The sequence below is a fragment of the Crocodylus porosus genome, unplaced genomic scaffold, assembly GCF_001723895.1.
Source record: "Crocodylus porosus isolate Cpor-Errol unplaced genomic scaffold, CroPor_comp1, whole genome shotgun sequence".
Lineage (NCBI taxonomy): Eukaryota > Metazoa > Chordata > Crocodylia > Crocodylidae > Crocodylus > Crocodylus porosus.
The window spans coordinates 123,922,748-123,945,851 of NW_017728931.1; the positions used below are offsets into that span (position 1 = coordinate 123,922,748).

The window sequence follows — 23,104 nt, forward strand, 5'->3', positions numbered from 1 at the left end:
TTTTTCTTAGATTTCTAAGTTTAATGGAAGAGGCATGAGCTTGCTATTTCTTAGGGATATAATTCCAAGATTTAGTGGGAGCAATAGAAAAACTGCATTTAAAGAGTGACATCAAAAATCTGATTGTAAAGCTTGTTTAATTTATAATCAGCTAATTTCTATCTTTGTGACTTTTAAAAAGTCATTGAATTTTTTATAAACATTTAAAAAAAATCTTTCGGGCCTAACATCAGTTAAACAATTTTTAAGGGTCTTAAATTGTTCCATCTGTTGCTTTTAACACAGTTTTTAGTTTGTGTGTGTAAATCTGTTGATGTAAATTCAGCTGAATCATGTTTTAGAGTATACCTAAAGTACAAAAATTTACAATTGTAACCTTTTCTAGTGTGAATATGCTTTATCTATTGATTTCAGTGTGTTGACTTGACTTACGTGACTAAGAGTATTTAGGTTTGGGAATGAAATGCCCAGTTTTGCTCCTAGCTAAAGTAAAATGTTAGTCATTAGTGATATAAACCAAAGATTAGAAGTTGGTTGTTGTATGTTTGTATGGTGCTTTCTGGAATGTAAGCGTAACAATGCTTTGAAATCCATTGCAAAATATATAGTAAATGGTGAGATAACAAGCTGTGTATAAACTAAGTGTAAGAGTTGTAAGAATCTTTGTTGAACATTAAGTGCTGTCTTTCAAGAAATACATTAATGTGTAATCATGATGAGACGCAGACAGAGTTTATCAGGATACTGTTCCTGTAACTCATAGTTCGGTAAGTCTTTCCAAACGATTTCCATTTTAAAACTAGTTCAGGTTAATAAAACTGGCCTTTTTAAGGTAAAAGTTAAAATCAGGTATCCAGGACCAGGAACTGTGGCATGTGTATATGTATGTACACACACACATACATACTATACATATATAGGAAAAGAAAAACTCTGTTAATAGGAATTAAATTAAAGCCTACATTAAAAATATACTTTTAAGAACTGATTTCCCACCTTCCCCCCTCTCCACCAAACCTCCCCTTCTTTTGAGTCTGCATGGGAATCATTAAATTTGAGTGAGTGAGTTATGTTTTGTTCTGTTTCATGGAGCCAGGTGTTTCTTTTCTTTCACTTCAACAGTTTTTCAAACTTTCTGCTTCAAGGTTGGTAATTTACTGATTTTAGTAAACCTAATTTGCAGATTAATCAAGTCTTCTGCATAGTTATGTTAAAGAAAAGTATTTTGGTTGTGTTTTGACTGTTAACTTGGAATCTTATTGAATATTTTAAATGATCCAATACCACAGTGAGAATGATACAATTGATTTAAATTGTAAGAAATATATAGTTGAATCTGTAGAAATGAAATTCTATAGACAACCATTTGATAATGTATTTAACTGTAAGTTCTTTGCTTTCATAATTTTTATAAGCAACTATTTTTTTCTCCAGTGGCAGCCAGGAAAATACAATGGATCTTTAATGTTAAGTTGCTCAGAATTATCTTAAAGGCATGGCATGCAGAAGCGCAAAGTTCTGCAAAAACAAAAGCTTACTTTGAGGTATGTTATATAATATAATATGATATAATATAAATGTTGGATGATTAAAGAGTATCTCTATGAACTGAAGCTGCTGTGAGAAAGCAACCCTATGAATAAAATTTAAATGAGGTGTTTTATTCTGTTATTGGTTTTTAGTACTTATTTAACAGTGATTTGAAAATGCACTCTGTACCAGTGCTTACTCCTATTTAACCATGAAATCATAGTATTTAAAAACTTCCCTCTTAGACTTTCATGTCTCTAAAAATACATCCTGAGTTCCTTCCATTGTTTCAGTGATATAAACATACAATAAATGTTTCCATCAGGACTGTGCTTTTCAGTTGTAATTAGAAAGGAGAATTTAAGATTTTATTCAACTGTGTGGACTAGTTTAAGCTAACTGGAGTAGGGACATGTCAAGGGCACCTGTTTATGCCATAAAAAATCCATTTTGCTTTACAAGCTGGCAGTGTTTCTGTTACTGCATTCTAGATGTTTGTTAGCATTACAGTACATTCCTTTAACATGATCTTTAGAAACTTTAGCCAACATGATGCTGACCAGGACTTAACAGTCATTGTAGTCTGCAAAAATCATGTTCGAGTGCTGTGTCAGCTAACAAAAATTAAATCATAACACAATGCTGACATTGGTTTGTCCCACTCTACATAGCAAACTTGTGGTCACCATCCTGTCAGCTAACATGACTCTTGACCATCTTATTTAAACATAAATAAACACTGTAATGTTGACACAGCAGGAGTCAAATGAGGACATCTTTAATTGTCCACTGAAGCCTTATTAGTGGGGAATTCATAGGGGGAATTGCTACATTAGATCAGTATTTTTTAACCTTTTTTTCATTTGTGGACCCATAAAAATTTCAAATGGAGGTGCAAACCCCTTTGGAAACTTCAGATGGAGGTGTGGTCCCCTTTGAATCGTAAGTGTGGATATTCACATACTTTTGATCATAGTAATCTTTCCTCTAGATGCCTGGGGGAAAGATTCCCCATCTTCCCCCTAGTTATCTTTCCCTAGGGGTCTGCAGACCACAGGTTGAAAACCACTACGTTAGATGATTTCCTAGGTGCCTTAGCCATAAGCCTTTTTCTGAGAGCACTTTTTAAGAGTATGGAGAATCCATGAAGCCTCTTTCTGTATTGGAGAGAGCAGTTGCCTTGAATTATATGCCCTTGACAGACATTAAAAAGAGGGTGCAGTGGGATCTAACGCACAATCCCAACAATTGTGCCTCCAAGCTGAGAGCTCCCCCTGCACTGGCAATCTTTGCTTCTGTGGCTGGGAGCCCAAGATCAAAACACTGACAGGGCTCCCAGCTGTAGGGATGTAGCATGTGTCCCCCATGACTGAGAACTCTGATCAGCTGATGGGGCTCCCAGCTAATGGGGCAAATGGTATTATGCTTATGTTTTTCATGACCTGATTTTTTTCCATTTTTTGTTGTTACAGATCACAATTGCCAGTCAGTCTTTTGCACTTTCAGTTGCACATTCTAGTCTAATGGACACAAGAAGTTCATAATGAATAACTTGCTCTTCTTTTTATTTATGACAGCCACATCCTGATCTGTTAGCATACGCTCCGCCACCAGTAACAACTGAAAAATCCCATCATATTTTTGTATGCATTCTCTATCCTTTTGTTTGGTCTGTAATGTCACTGCTTTTCTTGTATTTGTACTGCGCACTTGTTGCAAGGAGCCAAGTGTGCAATGCTACTACCATTGTTTTGCCATACTTTACAATTTCTGCCCAACTTGGTACATGCATTTATAGGCTAAGTGCAGACAGTCAAACAGTCTGAATCAATTCAATTTTTGCCGGTTTCTCTAAACTGTGTAGATTGAACTGATAAGCAAGTGAACCGACGTTCACATTTCAAACAAGAAAGGCAGCCAGACCCCTGCAGTGGCCCATACCATTAGCTGGGGGGCAATAGAGCACACCTCCCAGCCTGCCGGCCACTGCAGTCACTGGGTGATTCTCCCAGCCTTGTCCCCTCCTCAGCCTCCAGGCCAACTGAGGCGGGGATAGAAGTCTACACAGACTTGGTTCTGCCCTGTGGAGCCAGAAGCCCCCCAGAGCCAGGAGCAGGGTTGGAGTCCCCCAGTCATGCCCCCTCAGCCTCTGGGCTGGCTGAGGGGAGGGAAGCCTGAACAGAGTCTTGGCTCCACCTCCCTCCCCCCTGCCCCCACCAGAGCTGGGAGCCAGGACTGAGGCTAGAGTCCCCCAGCCATGCCTGCCCCCCCACCCCCAGCTGGCCAACATGGCTAGGAGGACTCCAGCCTGTCTCCTGGCTTCTAGCCCCCACTGTGGGCTTCCCCCCGCCAGCCAGCCTGGAGCCTGAGGAAGGGACATAGCTGGAGAACTCCAGCTTGGCTCCTGGCTCCCTGGGGTTGAGTCAAGCCCCCTTCCCCCCTCCTTGCCACACTGGGCTGCACTTGGCTGGGGGTCAATTGCCGGGCCAGAGGAGTGGGTTTACACCTCAACCCAGCTGGCCAGAAGAGTGATAGGGCTTCAGCTAGGGAGCAGAGGGATGGGTCAGACCCTGCTGTGCTGGAGCAGACGGAACAGCCCAGGGCTGCAAAGCATCCTGGGATGCTGGGGGTCTGTGAATTAACTTGAACCAGGAAGGGATCTGGGACAGAAATTCCATAGACCAGTTTGACCTTAATCAGTTAAGTCTGATACTACATCCAGCCAGGTTTATATTAAACCAGTTTCAGCCATTTTGAAAGCAGCTGAGGTGCACTGAACTTCCCTAGCCATGATCTCTTGATTTATCTGTTCTCTGATCCATCATTGTTTTAACATAGCTTGTGCTTAAAAGCTTGTCCTTCTGTGGCCCAAATTAAAGGAATAGTTTCCATTTTCAATCCTTCTTTCGAAGGAGCCAAAGGAAGATTGAATTTTCCATATTCTTTTAATGAGTATTTCTTTAAACAAAGCAACAAAACTTCTTGCAGCTCTTTTTTTCTCTACTTCTGTTTATACAGCTCTCATTTTCTGCCCAGTGACTTATAGTAAACATATTCTTTATGTACATTTAGAATGTTGTTTTCTGTCTCTCTTTTGCTACCTTACATGCTCATGTTCCATGTATCTTTCAAGGCCCTCTGCCCTTTTCTTCCGTTCTTCTTGTCAATATATAACTTTCTATATACGAATTACTTTTCATTACACTATGCAATGCTTGTTTCCTTCAAGTTTTCCTAGCCAACTTGCTTAGATCAGTCATTGTCCAATTTACTACTGCAGCTGACTACTGTACTGATAAGTTGAATAACTTACTCTTTTCTTTTATATTCCTTCCTTTTTCCATCAGAAACCTTTTCCTTTTAAAGAACTCCAAAATACTTATTACATTCAACGCTGTTGATATTTTTTAATTTCATAATGAGTTTTTATTCCCTATAACAATAGGACAGTTCCTTCTTAAGATACTCCCTCATATTTATCCTGAATCATCTTCCTATTTTTTCTTGGGCTTACCATGCCTGAATGCTCTTAGGTGCATGCATCATTCACTCTCTTCTTGCCAGCTGTGCAGCTCAAGCTTTAACCCTGTCATACCTGCTACTGAATTGGCTATTCAGCCAAAAACTGCTTCCAGTTCAGCATTGCTGTGAGTGGATTAAAACTTGAGCTGTGGAGTTTGCAAGGAGATAGTGAGTGACCTGACTTGAGTGAATGACTACCCCTCTTCCATGTGGCAGGGAAGGGAAGGCAGCACAGTGTCTACATGCCTTCATTCCAGTGCAGAAATCAGTTTCCTGGTTTAAAACATGCATCTTGATTTTGGATTGCTACTTTTGGGGAAAATGTGCATGTAGTCTGTGTTGCAGAGAACTTAGGTGCCCTGCTCCTTAGAGTGGGAACTGCTAGGGAGAGAGCCCTAGCAGTGAGTGGGGAGCCCCAGCTGCTGGTTACCAGGGCAACCAGAGGGAGCTAGTGGCCCACATCTGCCAGAGGTCAGCTAACCGGAAGGGGCAGGGCCTGGCCCACATATAAACCCCAGGGCTGAGACTATGAGGGCAGTTCCCTGCTAGCAGCCAAGGAGGAAGGAGCTTTCCCAGAGCAAGCCTGACTGCAGGTATTGCCTGTGACACCGGTGAGCGATGGAACACCCCTGGGGTGGCTTGAATGATGTTGTTATAGCCGGGTGGATTGAGTTTATGTTATAGCCCAGGGGCTTGTGTTTTGTTTGCTGTTTAAGATCGGTGGTTTGGGAGAGGCTATTCGGGGAAGGAGGAGGCCTCATAAGGGGTCCACGGCAGCGTGGGGACCCGGGCGCCAGAGTGGATGCAGTATTGAGGGTGCGCCAACCTTGAATGCCAGAAAAGGCGCTGCATTGGGGGTGTGCTGACCCAAGTGCCAGGGAGGACGCAGCATTGGGGTGTGCCGACCCCCAGCCCCAGAGAGCGGGCAGCGAGAAGCCCCAGAGAGGGCATGGAGTGAGACCAGGGCCACAGAGAGCCCGAGCACCAGAGAGGGTGCAGAGCAAGACAAGGGTTGCTGAGGGCCCAGGGAAGACAAGGGGGCCAAATTATAGCAAGGCCCAGATCGAACAACGTTGATTCCATCTGTGAGGCTTGGGGCGTGGTAAAGGGGTGGTTGGAGCCACACATAGCCCATAAGGCTAGAGTGCTCTGGAACACACATTGCAGAGTGGGACCCACAAGGGGTTCAGGAATCCACGGGGTCAGTGAGTACAGCAGAACCATGTCCAAGACAACGTAAAGGCAGCCTCCCTATTACCTTTACCATCAAAGATGTGGTGGGCAAGAATCAAGGGTGCTCCTTGGGCCAACTTGGCACGGGAAGGGGGCCTTGGGGAGATCACGCCTCTCCTGGAGGACCCTGTGCTGTGACAGTCTGCAAGTAAATATAGTAATGATCTCTGTAATCATTACATAGACTTTCCTTTTATGCCTCAGCATTGTTAACAGGGACATAATAAAGAAAGTAGGTGACCTTGGAAAATCTCACACTGTATTCTTACTGTGTCTTATATTTTTTACCATTGTATTCCCAGTAGAATGCATATGTAAAGTATCCATTCTACCCACAGTGGATGTACTTCAGTAGTTTCAAGCACTCTGATAATTCAGTCAAGTGACACTGTATCAGATGGCTTGACATTATATATTCAACATATGCGCAGGTTTCTCAGATGCATTGGTGGTGATAATGATAAATTTGAAAAAGTCTGTTTCAAATTAAATTAATATAAAAATACTACTAAAAATACTTTAAATTAATATCTCAGAATTTAATAAATTTATACGACAGGTTGAAATTACAAATTGGATGAAGATAACTCTCCAGTGTAATAGATATGCCTGTCTTTTTTCCTTTTTTTATTTTTTAAAATTTTTTTGCAGCAATTGGAAAAGGAAGACCAGGAAGAATCTTTTGATTTACATCATTGTTTCTCTTCAGAACTAATCAAAGACAAAACATCAACCTCAAGAACAGTCAGCTATGAAAAGTCAATTTTACCAGAAAGAGCATTATTACAGGTTAGTAAAAAAATGTGTATAATTGGATCTTTATCTGAGGAAAAGTTGAAGAAAAAGGACTGGGTCATTGGTTTACACTAAGAAATAGACCCTCTGCTCAGTTATCCATAAGGGATCCTCTTGGGGGGAAAAATGATCTTTGCCCCTCATTTTACAAGTTCTAATCTGTCCTTGCTGTATACAATCCAAAAACATAAGTGGGTAGGAGCTTTTCCTTTACCCATTTTTGAGGTGAAAGTGACATTGCTGTACAAAGCTAAATTCTGTTCAGTTCTCTGAGCACTCCTACAGGATTGGGCTCTCTTGAGAGCTGTCTAGCTGCTCAAATTGGGCATTGTCACAGTCTAAAATGTAGATATTGAATGAAGTTAGGGGTTTTGTGTGCTGGAATGGGGATATTCTGGGCACTTTTTGTGACTTGGTACAGGCGTACCTCGTTTTATTGCGCTTCGCTTTATTGCACTTCGCAGATACTGTGTTTTTTACAAATTGAAGTTTTGTGGCAACCCTGCGTCGAGCAAGTCTATTGGTGCCACTTTTCCAACAGCATTTGCTCACTTCGCATTTTTTAGCAATAAAGTATTTTTTAATTAAGGTATGTACATTGTTTTTTTAGACATAATGCTATTGCACACTTATATAGCATAGTGTAAACATAACTTTTATATGCACTGGGAAACCAAAACATTTGTGTGACTCGCTTTATTGCGATATTTGCTTTATTGCGGTGGTCTGGAACCGAACCCGCAATATCTCCGAGGTATGCCTGTAATTAAATTCTATTTCAATCCCATTTTGGTACCTAGTTTATCAATCTAGATCGAGCCTTGTGTGGCTTTATCTGCACCTGGGAATAGTCTCACCGTAGTCAATGTGACTTCTTACCTTTTTAAGTCTTTTCTCAATCTAGGCTGTCCATCAAAAATACTTTTAGTTCTTTTGAAAAGCATTGTTCATGTGGAATCCTCTCTAGGTGCATGCTTGTAAGGCTATATCCTTTTGGCTAACAGTGTTCACTGGGGACATGTCAGCATCATTATAAATATCCATTTCTATCTTACTAAAGAAATGGGCGGCAAAATAAAACCTTCAAAGTGTCAACTTTCTTTGTACACTGTATTTGTGTAGTTGGTAGCTTTACTACTTTAGTTAGGTGGTTAAGTCTTGTAGGTTAAAAATTAAAATTAGAATTTTTGGGTTTTTTTAGATTATTTTCAGTTTAGGCTACACACTTACTCTTACACAGGGGTTCCAACAATGTCAGAAGTTAAATTACCAAGATTCAAGGGCATTTTTATATGTGCCCCAACATGTTCTGATTAGAGTGCTTTGGTGTAGACTAGGGGTGTCCAACCTTTTTGAATGTGGGGCTGGATCATGAACTTTTTATCACCCAGTGGGCTGGTGAGCCATATTAAAAAAGGAGCCCGGCCAGGTCAGCACCGGCCAGCAGAAGCGGTGGCGGAGCCGGGTGCCACTCGGAACTGACCGGCACAGGTATGGGGAAAGCGCAGCTGAGCCCCGGCTGCTCCAGCGGGGCTCATCTTGTCCCGAGCAGCATGCAGCTACTCCTCTTCCCACACCACTGCATCAGCAATGTCAAGCTGACGCAGTGCATGTGGGACCCTTGTCCCTTCCCAAGCCCTTCAGCAGCCATTAGGAAGCTACTGCAGGGGTGGGAATGAAAATAAACCGTGTTTACTTTCGTTTTCTGTTGCAGCACCGTGGGCCTCAGAAAATGCCTTGGTGGGCCACATGGCGGCCCACGGGCCATATGTTGGACAAGCCTGGTGTAGACTACCGTTCTAATCAGACTGCTCTGGAGTGCTGCAGTGTCTCATGTATTTAGTGTCTCTGTGTTTCAAAATGGCAGTGGGGGCACTTTAACTAAAGCTTTCCAAACATTAAATACATGAGATTCTGCAGCTGTTTTAATTAGAGTGGCACCTAAGACCTGCTCTAATTAAAATGCTCCTCTCCCCACCCTGGAGCACGTGTATAGGCACCCCAAGACTTGTTCCTCATGTGAAGCTTCAGTGCCAGCTGGGGGCATTTTTGGTGCTGAATCTGGCTAGGAAAGGAATGTATTTCTGAGCTGTGCCCCATACATCACACTTTCTAAGCAAACTTAAAACACTAGACAAAACCGCCTATAGTTTTTTCTTCCTGAGAACTCCATGCAAGCCACCTTAGACACCAAGTGGAAGGTCAAATTTAGGCTTCTGTCACTAGGTCTTCATTACTGCCCTGGTAAGTCAAGAACTCCAATCTGATTGTTTGGAAGAATCTCTAAACATCCACCATTATTTCAACATCAATAGCTGACTGGGGCAGAAGAGCACCACAGCAGGAATAAATGAAGGTCTAAGTTACTTTATCTGGTGCCTGATTAGTCAGGACACAAGAAATATCAGACTTCTGACTTGTCTTGGGCTCAACCTCCTAAAGGCCAAAAGCCTGGTCCCATGATACCAATTAGTGTGAATATTAATAGTATCCTTCAAATTTATTAATCAAATCTTCCTTGGCATATACTCTTTGATGCCAATCTTGGCACTGGGTATAGCTTCATTAGTAAGTCACCTGGTCCCAGGCCCCCAGGTATTATGAATCATTTTGGAATCACATTCCTTGGTACATAGTAACTCTCTAATGGTTATTTTGGTACTCAAAGCATTTATATCAATTGACTTCACTTGGGACCTGGAATTGAAGTCACCTCTTCTAGCAAGACTGAGTGGTAATATCCAAGCTACTGATTACTGAGCCATCAGTACAAGCTAAGCAAATATCTTTAGTACCAACATATCCCCCTTTGAGATGGGGCACTCTGTCACAACCCTTCTACTGGAAAAAAATGTAAAAAACGAAGAGTGAATCTCTTACTTGTTTTAACTACTGCAGAAAAAAGAACAGTGTAGTGTGATCTTGTCATTCATCTCAGATGGGGCAGCAAAGCCCCATTATGCCTACTTCTGTGAAGGGCTTGAACATATCCTGAGGCCACATTAAGACAATGGCTGTGACCCAAGATATACCATTATAAATAGTACATCACATAGGAACACCACATAAAACCCTGGACATTACACTTTTACACTTTTCTATATCCAGCAGGCTCAACATATCTGTAAATAAATAAGCATTGCAGCCTGCAGAAGACCTGCAGCATATTCCACCATTTACTCCAGCCACATCTGAATGATTTCATAGGAGATACCTGGTACCATCCAGGACTAGAATATTTTTTATTTCCTACTTATTTGCTTTTAGGGAAACAGTCTAAACAGTAGGGACCTTCAAAATTCACAACCAGAGAGAGGGTTTAGCTTCCGTAGTAATTAATACTTTGAGTAGTGTGCACTGATGCCCAGGAGAATGACCTGATATTTCAAGTATGAATACTTGAACTAGGATAAATTGTCTCAATCTATGAACAGCCTACCAAAAGAATTTGGAGGAATTGATGGTCATTGTAATAAGAGCAGGGGTTGTCAACCAGGGGTATGCATAGGCCCAGGTGTACTTGGAAAGGGGTTAGGTGCTGGGGGGTATGTATGGACAGGTGGGGACAGAGCACGGCCTCCCAGGAGCAGGGCCAGGGGGGATGAGAGCAGCAGCTCCCCTCTGCGGGCTACATAGGTGCTGCCCAGCCAGCCGGCTGTTGCGGGGAGGGGGGAAGAGCTTGCACATGGTGGCTGCTGCCACCATCTACCACACCGCACCACCACTGTGTGCAAGTCCCCCCTGCTGTGTGCCTGGGCGTCACCTCCCCCACTCTGCATCCAGGTGCTGCAACACCCCTGCTCTGCCAGAAGTGTACCCAAAAGGGGTACACTCCTTTAAAAAGGTTAAAAACCCCTGTAATAGAGGAACAAATGAAGAAGGCCTTTGGGGTCTTCAGTGAGGTCCAAACAATAATTGAGCACCTTCTCTTGCAGGACAATGATCTTTTTAATTCTAGGAAAGATGAAGCACTCTTTCCCTAGAGGATTCTATGGTAACTCTGTTCTTTGGCTCCTTGTGTTTTAACTCCAAAAAAAGGAAGCCAGGTTGTCACTGCTGCAAGCAGCATTCCTGTAATACTACTGTCTGGCTCAGAGGATCTCAGCTTTTAAGAAAAAGCAAATGTTCTACTGGGAGCAACAAAATCTTTGCCTTTTCTTTTGGAACATCCTTCAAGAGTTGATTTTCAGGGCAATATTGAAACTGCCCAAGGATTTTTTCATTTCAGCTCTGTAAGGGGAGCCATTTCTGGGAAGCCTGCTCTTGAATCTCCCCAGACCAATGAGTCCTGGAGAATGTAAACAAAGGTTATGTTGTTCAATTCCAGTCCCGTCCTGCCCGTTTCTTTTTTAGGGTTTCTTCTTACAAGATAACAGTAAAGCAAGTAGAGGGTTCCCTTTTTCAATTTGGAGCAGTGGAAGAAGTTCCCTTAGAATTCAGGAGCATGAGATAATTCAAAGGTAGAATAATTCATTCCCATTATTTTCTCTTTCCAAACTAGAATAAGGTTGATGTCCCATTCTGAACTTTTGACATAACAACAAATTAATGTGTCATTTCAAATTGAGGATGGTGATTCTGGCCTCTACAATTTCATTTTTAGTTTATCAAGACTAGTGTGCAGCTGTTAACTTATAGCTGTGGATGCTTATTTCCCAAGAAAAGATCAACTTGAAGTCAACAAAGAAATTGACATTTGTTCTGGCTCAAAGCATAGAGGTCGTAGGAGCAGGTTCCATGTCAGTGAGAGTTTGCCTTCCATAAGAAATATTCTGGAAAATAGTAAACTTCATTTAACCAACTTCAGTCTTACCCTAGAACACTCAGATTTTCTGGATACAGAAATCAGATTTGTATGCCTTGGATTTCTTATATACAGAGCTTCTCGCTCATCTATGTGACAATTTGCCAGTCTACACTTTCTGTTAGGGCAGTTGAAATCAGTGTATCTGTACACCGGACACGCTGGTCCACAAGGAAGTTGTCTCATTTAAGTAGTGGAAGGCCCAGATACCCAGTGGCCTTCCACTGCTTTTCCAGATAACGTTTCTCTGCTCTTCTACCTGTTAAGATTGGTGACCTATTCCTCCACTCAGAAGTGGGCTTTTAGAAGCACATTCATTTCAAGGATTACAGTGTAATCAAGAAGCTTGTTCTTACATTAGTATTGCAGAGCTAGGAATAATCTGTTTGGCTTGCAAAGTATTCCTGGCACTGCTTTGGATGCAACAGTTCTATGGCTAATGGACAACACCACAACTGTGCATAATCCCAAGACAGAGCAAAAACTAATTTATTTTCTATCAGAAAGATATATCCACAAGTTAACTATCTCTAAAAATGCTACGTTCCAAATGGAGTAGTTCCAGTGGCTCTTCACCTTCCCAGTCTTTTAGGAGATCAATTCAGCAAATATATTGCTTGTGATTTGTCAGACAACCATAAAAGATTTGATCTGCAGAATATCTTTTACAACTAGGGATTTCCAGTAGACTTGTTTACCACAGACCAGTGGCTCCAGAAAGGCAACAGTCAGGCTATAGGCAAACAAGGTTCTTTGGGTAAATGTGGTATTTTTATTAGACCAACTAAATAGTTGGAAAATTGTTCTTTGCGAGCTTTTGGGCAAAACACCCTCCTTATCTTTAACTGTGAAGACTACATAAAAGAAGTCAACAGACAACTCTCTGATACCACCTACTATGAAAAACTAGAGGAAGGTTCACCTCCCCTTTTCACCTTAAAACTCAAAACCACCATCAAATCATTTGCATCTGAACTACAAAAATAACTACAGAACTTGATTTGACCCACTACCCAACCAAGGTACTTTTTACTTGGTCCCTAAAATCCACAAACAAGGGAACCCGGGCAGACCTATAATATCCAACCATGGAACCCTAACTGAGAAAATATCAGGTTTCATCGAATCTGTCCTAAAACCTTGTCACTCAAAAAACAAGTTTTGTTCAAGACACAACAGACTTTTCTATGAAATCTTAAAAACACAGGCTACCTTCCCAGCAATACCCTTCTAGCCACCATGGATATTACCAGCTTATATACCAACATCCCACACCAGAATGGCATCCAAGCCTGCCTTACATAGCTACAAGAGAAAGATTACAACTCAGAGTACAGACCTAAAGATATTGCTGAACTTATATACTTCATCCTCACATGCCAATTTCAATTTCAATAACAAACACTTCCTCTAGACCATGAGCACAGCTATGGGCACCAAAATGGCCCCATGATATGCCAGCCTTATTATGGATCACATGGAAGAAGAATTCCTCAAGAACTGCACCATCAAACTAATGCTATACTTAAGATATATAGATGACATCTTCATCATGTGGACCAAAAACCTGCAATCGCTGATTGATTTCCATCACAAATTCAATAATCATCACCCCTTCATCCGATGCTCTCTTGAATAATCCAGTGCCAATGTTTCCTTTGTAGACACTATGATCAATATACAGAATGGTAAAATACAATCCACCATATACAAGAAACCCACAGACCAATATACATCTCTACACAGAACCAGCAATCACCCTAAACACACCAAGAAAGCTGTAATATACAGCTAAGCCCTCCGATATGACCAAATTTGCATTGAGAACACCCGTGATCGTCACCTCATAATTCTCAAAAGGACTTTCACTTAACAAGGACAGTCCTCCAGAGAGATAGATCGTACTTTTGAAAGAGCCATCCAGATACCACATGAAAAATTGTTGCAGTACAAAAAGAAAATCCCCACAAATCACACACAGTTATGACATACCATCCTTCCCTGGAAACTATACAGAATATCCTCAAAAAATTGCAAGCCATACTAAAAGAAGCCCCAATTCTTAAAGAGATTTTTCCAGAACCACTTTTCCTAGCTTTTAAAAAAACACCGAATCTCGCCAATCTCATCACCAGAAGCAAACTTCCTATGGCCCAAAACACACTGAATGGATCCAGCCCGTGCTGGGACAAGAAATGTAGAACCTTCCAATATATCTCCAACACTCCCACAATAACTACACCCAACAAGAGAGCCATCAACATTCCTGGACCTTATACCTGCACCTCCAGAAAGGTAATACATCTCATCCAGTGCACTAAATGCCCTGATGGAAAATATGTAGGAGAAACCAAACAACTGCACACCTGTTACCTGTGGGTGCAGTTCTCACAAGACAACCACTCTCTCTCCAATCTCTCCGTTCTAATCCTCAAAGAGAATTTAGAAAAACACCTTTTGTCGGCAAGCCTACAATCTTCACGTCATAAATATACTGGATACAAAAAATCATGGACTAAATATAGACATTGGATTTATGGTACATTATGTCTTGCCATTGGATAACCCCAGGTAACCTCTTTACATCTTACCAATTGCATTCTATCACCAGGTCAACATTCCCCCCTTTCTCCCCCACCTACCTGTCTCTCACCTGTTGTCTCACCCATGGCCTCTGAACCTCATTGCCACGTATTTGCATTTTCACAGACCTGAATTTTGCATATTGACTTCTATTCCATCCAGGAGAACACAAAACAACAGCAGACTCTCCCTATGCCTCAAGAAGGGTTTTGTGCCCAAAAGCTTGCAAAGAACAATTGTTCCAAGTATTTATTTGGTCTAATAAAAATATTGCATTTACCTGAAGAACCTTGTCTGCCTATGTCCTTAGGACAACACAGCTACAACCAACACCCCTGAAACTATTAGCCTGTAGAACCCTTTTCTCATCCTTTGGACACTTGAATGAATGTATGTTTTTTCTGCTGATCTAGCGATCCTGAGAGTTCAGAGGAAGCGGAGGCAAGACCCAGAATTGATCATTGTAATAGCAGTATCATGGGTCCAGCAGCTCTGGCTGTTAGATCTGCCAAACCTCTCAATGTATTCCCCTACCCTCCATTCAGTTTAAAGAATAATGATCAGGTCCTTTACATGGACCCAGCATTTTTATATCAGACAGCCTGAATGATACATAGATAACTCAATCAAAGCAATCTCATCAGCTGATGATTAAACAGTTCTCCAAAACAGGAAAGCCTTAATTAGACTGACTTGCCCGGATCTAAAGTGAAGCCTCAGTTGTGTCTCTTGTAGACAGCTATGTGGCCAATATTGGACTGTTCACAAGTCTTGAAGTAGCTTGTGAAATAGGGGAAGCTAAACTTCATACTTGATGTAGTAATGGCACTCTCCTACACTGACAAGATAAAACCTTTCAGGAATATACGTAGATTATTTGTTTTATTTTTTGGCACAGAGAATTAGGAGTCCAGCTTACATACGCTTACATGCCCTCAGAATATATAAAATCATGGACACCTGAATGGGGTATTCCAGCTTTTCTGAAGAAAAAAAATGTTGTGACTACCTGTCCCTTGAACCAAAGTAACCCAACCTGGGGGAATTGTTTCTTCCTGGAGCACCTCTTCCTGGAATACTGCTTTATTTGTGTGCATGTGACCTAGGGCAGTTATCTCCAGGTTTCATTAGTTTAGCCCTGGGCTACATGTATCTCCAGCTGGACAGGGACTGATTTACAAATTAGCCACATTAGATCCACCTTGTCTTAGCAGTGCACATTCTACTAGAGCAGTTTATCTGAAGCCTGTCTCTATTTTGAAAAAATTTAGGCCAGTGACAAAGAGCTTGGTCTACAGCCTTATAATACACTATTTTCAGTAGAGACTTTCAGCTAGGTTGTCTATTTTGGGAGGGCTTTGAAGTATTTATTACTAGGACCTCCAGGCAAAACAATAATTTATTCTTGGGTACCAAGACTGAACGAACGAAAGAAAGAACGAACAAACCTGGTAGAACCAGTTAGCCACATTGATTTTATGACTTGCCCTCTGCTGTTATTACAGTCTTCCTTTGCTACTGTTCTGTATTGGTGAAGGAAATTAGGGTAGTTGGACCCATTCTACACTATTTATACCCTGAGCAGATGAAGTGGGGAGGCCTTTAGGGCAAGGACATGACCTGAACAAACTCTGTTGGTCAAAAGAATCTGATCTTGCATGCACTGGGTGCTTATATGTCAAAGGCAGAATCCCTATGGACTATATAGCTGGACGAACCACGGTTACTGTAAGATAAGTGATTTAACTGTGGCTAAGAGCTCTCTGTACACGAGGCTTAAAAAGCCATTGAATATTTGCTTTTTTATTCAGTTTATGTATCAAATTATTTTTATAGCCTATTTAAATCAAAGGTAACTGCCAAGTACTACTTTAGTGGGTTAGCAGAAAACATTAATGCCTTTCATTCCTAGAGAAAGTCCAACTCTGAGGTCTGGAGTGGGGTTGTGAAGCAGTTTGCCAAATCTGAGACTGCTTATGTCACTCTGTGTGTGTGTGTGTGTGTGTGTGTGTGTGTGTGTGTGTGTGTGTGTGTGAGAAAATGTTATAAAGAGCAAGGAGGATTCTACAGACTGAAGAATTTTTAAAAAATTAAAATCATAGTTATTCACACCACTTTCATGTTATTTTGCTCTAATTTAGTATATACGAATATATTTATATTTGTTATTGTCAGATACTAAAATCAGCTTTGTTTGATACTTTGAGCATAATTTTCAAACAAGATTTCTCTAAGATGTCCAAATCCCAAAAATCAGATTTAAAGGAATTTGTGTTCTAAAAGAAATTAAAAATGAGTCATTACCCACATCAAAAACAGAAGAAACTCTTAATAATAATATGGATATCTTATTAGATGTCAATAGTAGCACTGTAGTTAAGTTAAAAAATTGGATTTTTTCACTTAAGCAATTCTTCCCAGGAAAGAATTCAACCTTGGTGTTTGATTTAGAGCACATAACCTATGAATATTTACATTTGGGTGCCTGTAGATGTGCCACAGCACTGTTCTGACATGCTGTAATAACAGCGCGTCGGAGCAGATTTGGTTAATAAAGTCTGCTGGAACGTGGTAATTACTGTGCTCCAGCCAGCCTCTGCATCTCATGTATTACCATCCCCTATTTCAAAATGGTGGCGGGGGCACCTGAACTAAAGCTTGGTGAACAAGCTTTAGTTCAGGCGCTCCTGCCGCCATTTTGAAGCATGGGGACGCTAATATATGAAATGCTGAAGCATTTTAATGAGAGTAGCTCTTGGAGCCTCTCTAATTAAAGCGCCCCTCCCATCCCCAGAGTGTATGTAAAGTGCCCCTTTTCTCCAAACTAAACATCCTCTAGAAAACTGAGATCTACTTGGTTCTCAGTAGACCACTGAGAACTGAACATCCATTCATATCTCAATGAACTACAGTATGTAACTTAAAATATAGCATCTTCTAAAGACTTGTTTTCCTGTGGCAGAGTTCTGTGGCTTTCTTTCCTTACACATGTGAAACTCATCTTGCACTCTGGGCTGGATCCAGACTGTGGGTCTCCTTGTTGGCCACATGTAGCCTAGGACACAAGGGAGCTAAGGCTCTGACCTGGGGCTTGTAGCAGTTCCAGCTTTGGTGGCAGTTCGAGATCCAGCATGGGGCATGAGGTGGGGACTGATGTCTTGGGATGTAGGGCTGGGGCACTGTGGACAGGTGAAGTGGCCAGAGGGCAACCAGGACTGTATCAGCCCTCACTCAGCTTTCTGCTGATGATCATCATGTCCCCCGTGGCCTGAGGGCCCTGGCTTCTGTGGCAGATCACTTCCCCTGGCCCTGCTGATAGTCCAGTGGGCTGAATAGGGCGGCTCTGTGGGCCATATGTTTGACATTCCTGCCGTACATTTTGCACTACAGAGGATATTTGGCAGTGGATCCTCACAGAACCAGGGATCCATTTTAAGGCAGCATTTGTTTGAGTAAATGTGGTTAATTTATTTAGCGTTGTTTTCTAATTTGGCTTTTGTTGTTTTTTCTACTTCTATTTCCATGCACAAAAATGTGCACCAGTCTCCATTTGCTGCTGGGGTGAGATCTGCCCCTCCAGAGCACTTGAAAGTAGAACTGCTGACTAGGGTTTTCCCCTTCCTTTGTTGTGGTTCCTCTCTAAAAGACTAAATGAAAACTTCACAATTATGGTACTGTTGGAAATGGCTGCTCTGCTTCTAGACCTCTAGATACAGAATTCTCTTCTAGGTTTAGTACTATCAGAAAAGTCTTTCCAACCATTTTGAAATTCAGAACTCAGAAGCTATTACATAACTGACTGATTTTTTTAAAAGGTATAGCGCCAATCTAAGTCCCTACCTTTGCTATTAAAGAGAACTAAAGGCCAGTCAAGGACACATTGGAATGAGCAATAACGAATGCTGCTTCTGCCTTCTCAATTTGTATTTAGTTGCCAAAGGAACTGATGCGCATCTTGAACCTACAATTTCTGAGTATGCTCAGGCACAATTTCTTTGTGACGTCTATCAAACACTTGAATGTTTAAGATAGATAGATACCTTTTAGGTATCTATCTTATATCAAACCAAAAGTTTTACTTAGATCATATTTATTTAATTTTGACAAAACCCGCTTTAGATAATTCATCATGGGATGCCAATATCTGAAAATTTCAGGTCACATAAAGAATTTCTAATCCTGTGGGAATTGCACTTCCAAATTTCACAAGATCCTTATGTGCATCCTTACTCATGTAAGTAGCTTTAAACAAATTTGGCTGCAGACAACTCCATGAACCCCAGAATAGTAAAAAAATGACTTTCTTCCATTGTTTTTATTTCAGAGTTGATAGGCTATGTAAGGAAGCTTAAAAAGTCTACATTTTCCCTGTGATAAATCTAATTATGGATCACAGTGAAGTATACAGAATCATCCTTTCCCCTCAGATTGGTTGCACATAATGAATAGGTTGCAAAAACAATAATGTGTATCCACATTCTAGCCAGCAAAAGATCAAGACCCAGCTCCTAAATTAAATATGCCTTTATGAAGTATAACTTGCATTTAAGGAATATTTCCAGGTTTTCCTTTGTGAATATACTATGTATTAAATAGGAAATGCCAGAGAAATCAATCTGACCAACTCATTTGCTGAACATATTGATAAATTCAGAATTGCAGAAAAGCAGGTGCTGATTTAATCTTTGAATGCATTACTAGCTTCATGTTTTCAATTCTGGAATGTTTGCTTTGCAACATGTTGAGATTTATAAAATTTTGTAGTCTAATTTTTTCAAGAAAGATTATTAGAAACAGCAGTTTGGAGACAACTTGGTATCAGGCTTAACTTAATAGGAAAATACATTTAAATTGATAGTCTGTTCTACTCCATTTTTAGATTCTTACATCAAAGTATTATTTAGGACATTCCAAGCAAAGCACTAAGAAGTTGGGCATTTTTTTAAAAAAGGATTTTAGATAAAATTGATGTAACTAAGTCCAAGACTCAGCTGCTTTGTAGCTCTGTTGATGCCTAAATTCATAAGCTGCCTCACTGTTTTAATTTTAAGGCTTTCAAAATGCCTAGTGTCTTGCTTCTGTGTACCCCCAGAACTGCCCCCTTCTGAGCAACTTAGTGCCTAACTACCTCCTAAACATGACTGGGATCCACAACTGAATGAATGAATATCTCAGTGCCTTGGGACTGGGGGTTGGAGTGGGGAACTAATTCAGGATGTGTCTTCAGACTACACCTAATACACATCAACAAAATTAGGCACCTCCCAGAATACAGTTGGAGCTTATTACAGTGGAGCCATATGAGGTGGTAACAGTGGTATGGCTCAGCTTTTATACAGTAACTCCCTATGGTTGGAGCACTGACTCAGGATATAGGAGGTCTGGATCCAAGTCCTCTTCAACTTGAGCTGGTACAAGTCTATCTCCCAGGACAGCGCTCTAACCACCATGTTATGGACTAGGTTTGGTTGGAATATTTTTTTCCCCGCCAACTGAAGTTGTGCCACTGTAAAGAAAATAAATCCAATTAGGCAAGCAAGAAGGAAGATACATGACCCTGTAGTTAGAACATTTATCAAGGAGGGGGGATTCCTGGGTTGTAATCTCTGGCTGTCTATACATGTGCTTGGCGGTTTGGGTGGGGAGATACCATTTCAATTTGAGAGGTTCCCAGGCAGCTGTTCTAATTAAAATGCCTCACCATTAAGTGTATTAATCCTCTGCATGTTTCAAAATGGCTATAAAATGCTTTATCTAAACCTCATTTGATGAGATTTAGTTAAAGCACCCTGAAGCCATTTTAAAGCATCCAGGGGACTTAATACATGTAACTCTTAGATTAAGATGCTTTCAGGTCAGCAGGGTCAGATGGCACACATCCTAGAGTAGTAAAGGAATTTGTTGAGATCATCTGAGAGCTATTGGCTGTCATCTCTGAGAGCTTCTAAAGGTTGGGTGAGGTCCCAAGTGGTTGAAAAAGGGCAACTGTAAGAATAGGAAGAAGGAGGACCTGAGGAATAGAGACCAGTCAGTCTGACCTCAATACCTGGAAGGATTTTGAAGCAGGTCATCAAGGAATCTATTTTGAAGTACCTGAAAGAAAACAAGATAATCAGGAACAGGCATCATGAGCAAGAGCAAATCATGCCTGACCAAACTGATTTCCTTCTCTGATAAGGTGGCAGGCTCTGAGGATGGGGGGAGATGTAATACGTTAATTTTAGCAAGGGTTTTAGCCTATCTCCCCTGCTTTCTTGAGCACATGGATCATGCCAAGCCCCCCATACCAGTTCAGGTAGTCCAGCTCTCCCCCACTGTGTGTGTAGCACGACTCACTATTTCCTGGCTTCTGGGTCAGGAGCAACCAGGGGCAATGTGAAGGGAGTTGGGAAGGAGACCACAGGCTGTACAGTAACCTTTTGGGGACCTGATTTGGCTAGTGGGCTGCAAGTTGAACAGCTCTGAGCTAAGGAAGTACAAAATAGATTAAATTTTGCAAGGTGGATATACATATGGCATGAGGTGGTTGAGCATGATGTTCCAATGATTAATCATCAATGTTTTCATGTCTAGTTGGGGGGAAAGTATTGAGTGAGTTCCCCAGGGTTCTGTCCTATGTACAGTATTGTTTAAGAGCTTCCTTAATGATTTGGGCAATGGGATTGAACGCACATTTAGAAAATTTGCAGATGGTGCCCAGTTGGATGGAATGGCAAACATTCTGGAGGGTAGGGCTGGGATCCAGAATGACCTGGATAAACTTGAGAAATGGTCTGAAATGTATCAGATGAAATTCAGTAAGTGCAAAATCACTTGGGACAGAATAACGGCATGCACAAATTTAGACTGGGGAATGATTGGCTGGGCTGTACAGAAGGATCTGGGGATTACTGTGGACCATAAGATACATGTGAGCCAACAGCATACTCTTGTTGCAATAAAAAGCTACTGAGCAGAGGTCTGGACTGGGTGACCTCCTGAAGTCCCTTCCAGCTCTCCTTTCCTATGATTCTATAATACTCAATATGTATCTATACTTTGAAATGACACCTGGGGTGGGTACCCTGTTCGCCATCCTCTGTTCCCCACCAGTTACACTGAGTCCCTACTCATATGGGTAGTTCTCTTGAATGCAAACTGTCATTGGTTAAAATGCAGACAATCAAGTTTCCCCAGGATGGGGGGCAGGACAGAGCTGTAGGTAGCTTGTCCAGGGGGTGAGGGGGCAGCTTCCCGCTGTTGTGTGCACTCCTAGGGTGGGGGACATGGCAGGGGTGGGGGGATAATGTGGTTCCCAGCTTTCAAAGCGGGGCGGGGATGGATGTGGGCTGCTTGCTGTGGGTCGGGGCTCCCTGCCCTTCTCCCCTCCCGTGGGACCTCTGCGCTAGCCACACTGCCATGATGAGTTGCCCCCTGCCCACCAGGCAGCAACAGAGGTGGTATGGAGTTGTGCCCCCTGCTGCTGCCAGGTGGGCAGGGGGCACCTTGCCATGTTGGTGTGGCCAGGGTGGGACTCCCGGGGGGTGGGCAGCAGGGCAGGGAGCCCCTAGCCTGCAGTGGCCCACCCCCATCTCCCTATGGGTTCTGTTCAGCTCTGTCCCAGTTGTGCTGCTAGGGGACATCATCTTAGGCCACTCCTGTGGCAAAATTAAAAGTCAGCGCCTATTCATTGGTGGGTAAGCCCAGAAGTTACACATAACTTAGGAGTAAGGCAGCTTGGTGCCTGGGACAGTGGGATATATGGAGGCAGTGGCAACTTCTGGCTGCTGCTGTGCTGCCAGCATGATTGTGTGGCTGCAGCAGCAATAGTTATTTTATCACCCCCCAAGTTGGTGCTGGGGGCTTCTGCCCAAGTCATCCCACCATAGCTATTCTACTGGGTAAGACACTCTCATGTGAGGTGGGAGATATGGGCTTGAGTCCCCCTGACGCTCAGGAAGGCATAAAACTGGAGGCTTTTTTCTCACCTAGTGCTTTAACCAATAACCTGTTTATTAAATGGAGGCACCACCACTATTCCTGAAAATAAATTAAAATAGAAATAAAAAAGGACTTTGCTTGGTTCCCTGATAACATCTCTCTGGAGAGGATTCTAAGCTGTGACACTCCTGCTAAGACAATGGGGTGGGGACATGTCCTTCCTGCTGGCCAGCTTTAAGTATCTCCTTGCTCATTGAGTGTGGTGGTATTGTTATTTGATTTATTTGTGGGGGGAGGGGGATTGGTTGGTGGGGGGGCGGTGGTCACCCTTCTTAGGTGAACTATTCCTACATATACAGTAAGTGCCTACCACAGTTCTGTCTTCTACTCTGGAATCCAGGTGCCCACAAAATTAGGCACTGTAGGACCTAACTTGTAGAGGCCAAAGTCTTTTACTGAATCCAGCCTAAAGCTGTTTGCAATATGTGGGATATCTGGCAGGGATCCTTAGTAACTTGAAAATATAGGTTTTGTTCCATGCAGTTTGGCAAGAAATGTAACAGAAAGAATCCTTGTATTGATGAGTTTGGCAAGCATGCTTCTTCTTATGAATAAAAATTTCAGCCCAGCTGTATTAAGAAGAAATAAAATTTAGTACCACAGAAGGTACATTGTTAGTCTTTGTCCTAATGGGACTCTACCCCTTCCTCCCTCCCC

General features: G+C 41.9%; 1 protein-coding gene across 1 annotated transcript in view; it reads left to right on the top strand.

Moving 5' to 3' along the window:
• The window catches only part of FBXL13 (F-box and leucine rich repeat protein 13), a gene marked incomplete at its 5' end in the record, with an annotated part of 190,279 nt that overhangs the window by 35,221 nt on the left and 131,954 nt on the right, over window positions 1-23,104 (top strand). Inside the window, 2 exons of the mRNA XM_019543969.1 lie at window positions 1,435-1,544; window positions 6,937-7,074. Coding sequence (XP_019399514.1) covers window positions 1,435-1,544; window positions 6,937-7,074 — 248 coding nt within the window. The remainder of the gene's footprint in view (window positions 1-1,434; window positions 1,545-6,936; window positions 7,075-23,104) is intronic.